This window comes from Acanthopagrus latus, chromosome 10 (assembly GCF_904848185.1).
Source record: "Acanthopagrus latus isolate v.2019 chromosome 10, fAcaLat1.1, whole genome shotgun sequence".
NCBI classification, from domain to species: Eukaryota; Metazoa; Chordata; class Actinopteri; order Spariformes; family Sparidae; genus Acanthopagrus; species Acanthopagrus latus.
The window spans coordinates 10,993,755-11,003,860 of NC_051048.1; the positions used below are offsets into that span (position 1 = coordinate 10,993,755).

Below are 10,106 nucleotides of genomic sequence, written 5' to 3' on the forward strand. Positions count from 1 at the left end.
ATATGATGATTACGATCTGTTAACAGCTGATGACTTTTCGGGGCCCATTTTAATAGGGCTTGTTAGATCTAGCTGGTGAACAAAGTGGATCATTTTTTTTCCTCAGGAGTTGATGCTGGTGAGGAAAACAGCTAAAAGGAGAGTGATATATATGTTGTGATATGATATTGGACTTGGATTCAATGGGTGGACAGAGATATGAGTCCAAATTAATGCTAATGTCATCTGATTCCCTCCAAAGGTGTTGACGCTTCCATTATTGTTGTCATTCTTTTTTCATCTGTGTCCAAACTAATTTGTTCTCAGCTTGTAGAATGATTGAGGGCTTTGAACAAACTGTCATTTCCTGCATGCTCTTCATTCATTCTTCATTTCATGTTTTTCTTTTTCTCCATTTCATGTTTCCTGTTGCCCCCAATGCGGCCACCACTCCAATTTAAATCCATCCATCTTTCCCATCCTTTTTTCTTCCACTGTTACTCTGTTTCATCTCAGCTCGCTCTCACTCCTCCCATTCCCAAATCTTCCACCTTCAGGACTTACGTGGCTCCACCGTTCAACAGCCAGCCTCCCCCTCTCCAACCCCCTCCTCCTCATCTACCTCCTCCTCATCCTTCTCCTCCTCCTGCTGGTATTCTCCTTGTGTTTGGCCCAATGGTGAGGAGTGCTGCCACTACATCCTGTGGGCACTGGTTGCCGCCTACCTGCTTCTCTTCTTTACATCTTCCTTTCTGGTCTTTTGCTCTGACCATGCCACCACATGTCACTGCAGCCCCCATCAAACCCCCACGCAGGGGCCCCTGCCCAGCCTGGGTCCCACCGACTCCCAGTGTAAGTCCATTTCACAGCGCTTGGGAAGAAACTGCAAGCTTTCCCGTCATTTTGATATCACTGGGCAGGTGTAAGAAGGAGGATTATGAATTATTTACAAAACACTAAAGATTAGAAAAAATATTATATAAAATGTGTTTAAAATATATAAGAATTAAGGAAGAATAGATTCATCAAAGAATGTTTTGTAACTTAATTTTTCTTTAAACTGTCTGGATTGCTCTGGATAGTCAGTTGGGCAGGGGACCATACCAACATGTTGTTAAAATACCGTTTTGAATATTTTAAACATTTTCAGAAATAATTGGGCCCGCCAAAATCCTTCAAAGTTTTTGAATATTTGATTGTTTTTCTGCATTTGTTCACCTAACATTATTAACAGAATGTGAAGAAACAACAGTGTTGACCTTATGCCAAAGGCATCTGTGTACTGTATACATGTGCTGTGTGGAAGAGATGTCTGCTGTGGTTAGCGCTCTAACCAGCTAGTGCTGGATCATCCTGTCTTGTTATACCACTTTGTACCACAAGAGAAGGTCCGATAACCACCATACTTTCAGCTGGGAGTTGTATGCTAGCAGAGAGTCACTACATCTTATAACCTCTTGCTGACGACGTTTCGCCTCTCATCCAAGAGGCACCTTAAGTTCTAACTAACTGGAGGGGAGCTGCAGGCTTTTAAACTCTGTGTGGGAGTGTCCATTAAGGACACTCCCACGCAGGTGCTACCTTGAAATTCTGGCTATATTTTACAAATTACCATATTATCTTTAAATGTATCCTTACAATGCTAAATTGCCCATGTACACCCTGTCAAACAACTAAGGACCAAATATTTTTCAATCATTAACCAAGCAATTCAATTATTGTTATATAATTAGATTATATATTATCATACAGACAATGAAAACAGTAGCATACAGGGGAAGTGAATAATATTTGACAATTTCTTTAAAATGCAATGTTTTGCTGGAAATCCTTGAGTCCTGACTTTGAGGTGGGATGTTTTTTGACCACTGGAGATAGTAGAGCCTCCTCACAGCTACAGCATTGACAGATGGAGACTTAACATTAAAACATTGTTGTGGCTGATCAGTGTCAGTGGTTTTAATGTTTTATCTAACTGGATCCTGTCGGTTGTGAGGTGGGGCCTCCATGGATCTGACTTGTTCTTGCACACCCAATGGATGCTATATCAAAAATCTACATGACTCCTGGGATCCATTTCCCAGTAAAACATTGCACTGTAAAGAGATGATCAGTGTTAATCCCCTTACTTGGCAGTGGTTTTAATAATATGACTGATTAGGGTATACTTATGCTGTAATTATTTGTAAGAGTTCAGTTCTTAATGACACTTTAAATCAGTGCGTCATTTAGTGCAGGTGTATTAAAAAGGTCAGCCGGTATTGATGAGTCATGCATGGAAAAGTTCCCTCATGCCACAGGAGTTAATGATTGGTAGCTTTCTGTCAGACTAGTAGTGCTTGATAAGGAAGGATGACAGCCAGACTAGCGAGGTGACCATGGCATTCAATGCTGCCTGCCTGACAAGCCAGTGATGCCAGATAATGTAGTTAAACCTGAGCAGATTCAGTGTAAATGTACGCTGGTTAGCCACCATGTTAAATAGGCCTGCTTTATATGTTGCAAGTTTCTCTTGTGCTTCCAGAACAGCTCTGATCCATCCAGGAATGGACAAAATACTTCTTGGGGTGTCCCGTGGTGTCTGGCACAGGGACCTTTGCAGTCGTTCTTTTGGGTCCCATATGATGAGGGTGGGGCATCCATGAAATGGGACGTGCTCTAGAAAGTCCCACAGATGCTCAATGCTAGGATCTTGGGAATTGAGGGGCCAGGTCAACATATTTAGCTCTTTGCCACAATCCCTGGGTCATTCTTGATCAGTTTCTGTGACACAGCAGAGCGCATTGTACTGCTGGGGGGGGGGCATAGGTTAGGTCACAGGTAGAGAGTAGTATCACCTGTCACAGTCTGCAGACTGTTTTTAATTACTTTTGGGTTCTTTTCCTTCTAAACTGTTGGATTTTCAAGCAATCTGAATTGACTTTGCTGGAGATTTAAGCAGAATGACAAAATTATAGGTGTTCAGAAGAGTTTTTATATATTGAATAGCATATTTACTTTTTAGTAGATTAATTACAGCTTTAAAGGAATGTGACCATCTTAACAACCTTGATTGAGCTCCAGACTTGATGCTTATTTACAAGGTCATCATAACTTATTGGTTCTGAACACATTCCCAGTTCATGAGGCGCTTACATATAAACATATTGCATTCAAGGGTTAAAGACTGAACCACACCTCATCCACTTTGTCACAGTGCACCACAGCTATCCTATAACACCCCCCACAGGTCAGAAGGTGTCATGACAGCCTAAATCCTAATGCAAATTTACACTAAGTGCTTTCCAACCTGTGTGGTTTTTGTGCCCTTAAAATCAGACAACTACTTTCAGTTTATGGTCTTAAAAAGGAAAAAGGAATGTTTTTGTCTCGCAGGGTGTTTAATTTCAAGGGTTCCAATGACTGAAGAGCAACCAAGCATCTGAAAATTGATTTGTGACAAAGACTCTAGAATATTTTGTCCTTAATTATTGCTCATTATGATCTGTGCTTCAATTGAGCAGCTTATTGAGGATTGGACCTTTTTTAGGAAAGGTGTTTTAATATTTTTTTGATGAACCAGTTTGTTTGAAACATCCACGTACTTCACACATTTAACAATGAAATAACATAAGAAAAATATCAAAAACCAGAGTAATACAAAAAGACATAGATATTCAGCAATTTGGTTGTGTACCCTGACATCTAAGGAAATTAAAGGTTTTCACATCGTTTCGCTATATGTATGTATATCCAGTTTTACGCAATATAAGGCCATTATCTTTTTGGACTGCAGGAGTCCAAAGTTTATTAACTTGGTTAGTTTTGAACTCAAAATAAACATTTTGGGATGTATACCTAATAAGCACATTTTTGCCTTGTAAAGCACCTCCACACCAGCCACCTCAGATTAACTTTCGTTTCAACCATTTCCAAAGAAGACCTGTAATAAATTCATTACTGAACCGATCTTCATGAACGTTTATTGTAAAAGCTGGTAAAAGTTGAGCTAATTTTAATGACCGTATACACTGTTGGGTAACTTAATCTATAATATCATACTTTTTCAGCCGATTTATTTGTTAATCATTTGTGCCGACAGACAAATGTAGTTGAGTAAAATGAACAATAGTGGTCTTAGAAATGTAGTGAAGTAGTAATATAATAAGTATAAAGTATAGCATCGAAATGAAAGCACTTGAGCAAATTTTTTTTATTTTTTTTATTAAATGTACTTTGTACTTTCTGGATTTGACAGCCTTATTTCGACCTACCGATGGTAAGGTAAAGCCTGTGGCAGAAGCACTGCAATCTTTTTTTTAGTCATTAAGTGCTACTCCTTTGACAGTGTTTGTGCCATGGTCTGTGGTTATGCATACTAGTGTTTTAACCTCCATGACCCCAGCACTTAAAGTGCTAAAGTGCTTGCTGCCAGGTACCACACATCTTGGATCCGATGCTTGTATGTAGTCTTTAAACCCCTTTCTCTTAACTGTTTGAAAAGGATCCATGTCCAAGTACATGGTGATGGCATTTGTTATGTCTCTCCACCATTTTGTAGAGAATGCCTCATAAAGTGATGTCTGACCTGCAGAGACCGCTTTTACTTTTTTTTTTACTTTTACTTCCCACTGCTGCTAGATGATTCATTTGACATTTGCGGAGGACACATTCTTTGCTTTCTTCATATTCCAGAACGTGTTTTGCTTTGAAAAGATAAGTATTGCCACAACTTGCAGTCAACATCCTCGGATTTGCAGATTTCCATTTTCTGGTCACTGTCTTGACTGTGTCTAACCATGTCCATGTGATGGAAGTCACACTGGTCTTTTAAACCAATTTAATATCTGAGAATGTCGGATGAGTTTCTTGAATCAAAATTATTTTAGACTTAAGTTGTTTAATCCTGTTTATAACGTGTTTCAGTTCTCTCTTCCTGCAGTCACAGTATAAGTGTGTGCGACAACCCACCAGCATTCACTTCATGCCCTCATGAGAGATCGAACATATAGTCTCACGTCGTCAAGTGTCTCATAAGTGGAGCACTCTAACAGAAAGTGCGAGGTCTTAACATATGTTAACATTGCTCGTTTGAAATTCTACAGTACAATACACATGCTTTTAGGTTTGAGTTGAAACTGTACTTAATTAAAGCAACAAATTAAAGCAACAAACGTAATACTTTTGGTTGTGGACATCAAGCAGACAGGCTCAATACAGGATGAAGGCTTTTCATAAACAGTACACCTACCCCGTATCTGTCACTGTACCGCCAGGCAACAGAGCAGCTTCTTTACTTTAGCTTTGAGAGCCCCTGAACTCATCCTCACCACTCCACCATTTCTCTTCTTGTGTAGCATAAAATGAAGCACAAGTTGGGTTTTGTTAAACATCCCTTTTTATTTGTTCAACTGACGGTAGCAATGGTTCATTAATCAGGGGTTTGGTGGTTTGATCCTCAGTCCCACCCTGATCAGCAAACTGATACTCTCTGTAAACATAGTCAAAGTCCAAAACTGGTGTAAAAGGACAGTTCTATTTACATTGTTTCAGCTGAGTCATGCTTTTAATTGGAGCAGCCAATCAGAGAAGGGTTGTCTGGTAACCTCAAAAACATGTGTCCAGCATCTCTCTCTGCTACTATATAAGCCTGTCTGAGGCCGGAGCTGCTAGTTTTAGTCTCGAACGAAAATAGGCAAGGTGACGAGCGAGCATGTTTCCACTGTGTGCAGTTAGTCTGTTGGTTTTCTTGTCACTTGAGGGAATCAGTGCACAGCACAAGCTAGTAAGTGTCCAGGTAGCCTGGAACAACAGTGGACTTGAAGCTGTTGAAGGTAAAAACAGATTAACAGTATTGCTCTGTGTGTGTGTTTGTGTGTGTGTGTGAAATCGTTTCATGCCTTCAACTGCAGCCCCACAGCTTCATCTCCATACTGTAAATGTCAATAGTGGCTGTACTTCAAGCGAGCCACAACAACAGCACTTATTCTCTCCATTCATTGTTTCCTAGCCTACCTACTTAGCATGAAAGGTAATTTTGATGTTGTCATATGTCCAAACCACACTAACTTCCTGCCCTTCATTCATTTCTACGTGATGCTGTATTCCTGTGTCTGACAACGTGGAGTTTGTTCGTTGGACGTCATGGTGTTGTCATTTTGGTTCCATGTTGTGGTCATGTTCCACTTTAGTCCATTTTAATCTTAATTTATGCTTCTTTTCATATTCATCGGGCGCTGTGTATCCCGTCACATCATCCCTTTGTTTCTCTTTGTCTTTGTGTTTCAGCTCGTAAGCAGGAGATCATTAAAGTCACCGAGCAGCTGATCGAAGCCATCAACAATGGAGACTTTGAGGCCTACACGTTAGTTCTGCTCGTTTGACCCCAAATATCTGAAACACAGTTATTTGCCGAAGCAATTCCTAATATGTTCATGACTCTAATATGGCTGTGTTGCGTTCAATTTCAGGAAGATATGTGATCCTGGCCTCACATCCTTTGAGCCTGAGGCGCTGGGCAACTTGGTGGAGGGCACTGACTTCCACCGCTTCTACTTTGAGAACGGTAGATTTCTGCTTCACGTGGTAGAATGACACATTAGAAACACAGCGTACTGTATGTGTCTTGAGTTTAATTATGGTCAAAGCATTCAATCTAGTTGACCGTGATAGAACTAGACACATTTAACTATTGAAAGGCTTTCTCAGTTAACTCAATTAACCAATAACTGCAGATTCCCCCTTTTGTAAAATGAAGTGTGTGGGGTTTCAGTTGTGATGCTCACACAGTTGAATGACATTAAACACTGAGAGTAAAACACTATGCACAGTAAGAAAGTAAAGTCCGATATTTTTGTAAAGATGAACTGGTTCTTTTAAACAGACATATTTGACTGATACCATATCAAAAGCAGAACTTGTTTTGTGCTTTATTCAGTTCCAATCCACTTCCTGCTGTGAGTAGTCAAGGAAACAATTAGATCTGTTTTTAAATGTTCTGTATTTTGTTCTGGTTAAAAAAAAAAGAAATAATAATAACTTTACTAAACTAGTTCAGCAGGTTTAGATGATGACTGTAATGGAGATAATTCTAACCCTTTGGATCCTTAAAGGAAACAGGTTTTTGTGCATAAACACACATTTTTGTATCACAAATGATCATTTTAATTCATTAAGATTGTATATTTTTGACCCTGCGGATTGGTCCTTTTTCCAAAAGGAGCAGCAATCCTTTCATAACATGAGAACATGAACATGAAATGAAACATAGAACTAAAATCAGCACACCATTTGTGCAGTGATCTTTCTTCTCTTTTTAACGAGATGTGGGACACACTACAACCGGGTCCATAGACGCACTGGCAGCCAATGTCATTGCCCATACACCATTTTGTAAACAAGCTAACCATTTAGCCACTTTATTTATTGTTCAGACTGAAAGTGAGTGCCCCTCAAATGATGGTAATAAACCCTCTTTGCGCAGGAAAACTTTGCGCACACAATTAGAATTAATTCCTGTCAGTCAAGGTAATGTTTTTTGCCCCAACTATCTCAGTAATAATAATATTGTACACCATGTCAACTGTGGACAGGAACGATGTCCAAGACTATAAAAATTAGATCCAAGTTGTGAGTAGGTCGCTGAAGATATTGAATACTAATAAAAACCAGAGTCCCTAAACGTGCCCCCCTTTTTCTCTTTTCCTCTGCAGCTCTGTCCAAGACGAAGCAGCCCATCCACACCATCCTGCTGAACCCGCACGTCCACCTGATCGGGGACGAGGCGGCCTGCATCGCCTACATCCGCCTCACCCAGTACATCGACGGCAGCGGCATGCCTCGCACCATGCAGTCAGAGGAGACCCGCATCTGGCACCGCCGCGACAGCAAGTGGCAGAACATCCACTTCCACCGCTCCGGCTCGCCCACAGTGCCCACCAAGTAAGGCGATTACACGCACTAGTATTACATGAAGTCCAACTTTGATTATCCCAAATGGGGAAATGAGATATCTGAGTTTCTATAAGAGAACATCGAGAAAAAAGAGAGTAGAACATATTTCAGTCACAGGACAAATTTAAGTTGGATGTCATCCTATTTTCCAGAAGGGAGTTTGATCTATTTAATGACTCCACATGTGATCTGTGTTTTCAGTTGAGAGGACCATCCTTGACTACAAAACACTCTCCAGCCAACAGCAGTCAGCTGAACAGACCCTGCCTACCAAGTGTCCATCACCTCCTTCAGCCAATCCCTGCCCATGATAGCTACAGCTCTGCCCTCTCAGTTTGTTGTTTACATATTGTTGCTGCTGGACTGAAGATTATTGTACATGTTTGGAAAAAAAAAAAAAAAAAAAGATTGCAGGAGAAACCTTCCAAGTCTTGACAATATAATTTTGTAGTGAGAGTGTGGTGTTTATTCTTGGATATTGCCACCTGCAGCATGTTTTTATTTTCGAGGTTTTTAGATCAGTATGTTTTGAATAGAAGTGGTTTTCAGAGGAGCCAGTTGTTCCAGTTGATTTTTTTTTTTTTTTTATTATTTTTTTTTTTATCAGGCTGGTCAAATATGTGAAACGTCCAGACATCATGTAGTGAAAGTTTTTCATTTCAATATTGCAGATATTGAGGAGTCATGAACTGTTGTGATGTTTTTCGCCTTTGGGCACGATGGCCAATATATCACCAATCTGCTTTTTACACATGTATCTTTTCTGAATTGCTATCCATTAAAGCTCAGACACAAGCTTGCTTTTGTTTTTTTTTGGTGATGTAAAGGTTTGGGTAATTGATGTAAATTGCTCTCTTATCTTAGTCTTTAGCAGTATCCATATGTACTGAGTTGGCTTATTTCACAGATCTGTTTGTTTACTAGGAATTTTAACTACATGTTTAAAAGGGAAAAATGAACTAAAGCATATGTTTTACCTTGGACCACCATCTTCGCAGAGCAGCATGTGAGAACAGTCTCTTATGATAGAATGTAAACTATAGTGATGCATATAATTCTTTAAAGCCATTCTGTGACTCTCCAGTTAAATCATATTTTCATACAGTTAGAAGCTAATTATGTGAATTTTATCAGTTCTAACTTGTTTACTTTTTTTTATATTGTGATATTGTTGCTTGTACTTCCACTTATTAATATTATTACTTTCCTTTAAGCCCCATTTACCTTCACCGGTGACCCCCTTTGTTCTTTCTTTGACTGGCGTACGCCAATGTTTTACTGCACTATGTTTTACACTGGACAGGACCAAAGCAGAATCATGATGTTCAGCTTAAACTTCAGTTTGAAAATAAGTTTCCCATTTTAATTTCATTTAGTTTTGTTGCCACGAGGAATTTGATCGTTAGCCAGAATAATCAGCAAACCACCGTTCTAGTTATTTTTGTGTCACTGTTGAATTAAAGGGAAAGGAGATTGTTAGCATCACTCATAGGTTCATATTTACAACACTTCAGATTAGGATGTTTTGAAATGTCACCCACAAAAAAAAAACGTTCACGAGTCACGTTCAAAGATGGGGTCCCAACGAATGATTATGTATGTTGAGGATATTGAGATTTTCTCTTCAGAAAAATGCTTGCATTGTTTGGTTTAATGACATTCCTCCCTCACACACTGCCCTTTGTTTTTTTTGTTTTTTTTGTTTTTTTTTAAATCTAAGATACATTCAGTTCCCAATGGGGTGCTGGGAAATAACATTACCATGCTGGGACAAGATGTATGTTTATGAAATATCAAATAAAATGTGTGATTTATGCTATTACTTTGTTTGTATTTGTTTCCTTTTGTCTTCTTTTTTGACTTTTTTGCATTTTGACTTATAAATGCTAGAGCAAGATGTGTTTATGTTGTGAAAGACTCACTGCAACCATCAGCCGAAGGTTGTAAATAAAGATATTGAACAAGGATCATTATTGGGCCCTTTTTTGTTCACTTGATACATCAATTATATATATTTTCCTAATTGTCTCTCTATGCCTTTGCCTGGCCTGCGATCTGGCCTTCTTGAGGGTACAGTTTGTTTTGGTTTGGTTTTTTTTAACTGTAACCTGCTGTAAACTCATTTAGACAAAACTGAAACCAAACTACTGATGTGCGAATCTCATGTTGAACACCTGATCTAAAAAATGAAAAAC

The 10,106-nt window shown here is 39.2% G+C and overlaps 1 protein-coding gene across 17 annotated transcripts in view; it reads left to right on the forward strand.

The window, feature by feature from the left end:
• LOC119027066 (calcium/calmodulin-dependent protein kinase type II delta chain) overlaps positions 1-9,876 on the forward strand; it is an 80,399-nt gene extending 70,523 nt beyond the window's left edge. For 7 of the 17 annotated variants that reach the window (XM_037111878.1, XM_037111881.1, XM_037111877.1 and 4 more), the window contains 5 exons: positions 5,969-5,989; positions 6,247-6,322; positions 6,429-6,523; positions 7,671-7,899; positions 8,113-9,876. In XM_037111878.1, the coding sequence (XP_036967773.1) occupies positions 5,969-5,989; positions 6,247-6,322; positions 6,429-6,523; positions 7,671-7,899; positions 8,113-8,116 (425 nt within the window). In that variant the 3' untranslated portion in view covers positions 8,117-9,876. Of the gene's footprint in view, positions 1-5,968; positions 5,990-6,246; positions 6,323-6,428; positions 6,524-7,670; positions 7,904-8,112 lie in introns of those variants that run through there. The other 10 variants (XM_037111883.1, XM_037111888.1, XM_037111884.1 and 7 more) reach the window with 2 other exon arrangements.
• The last annotated feature ends 230 nt before the right edge of the window (positions 9,877-10,106 follow it).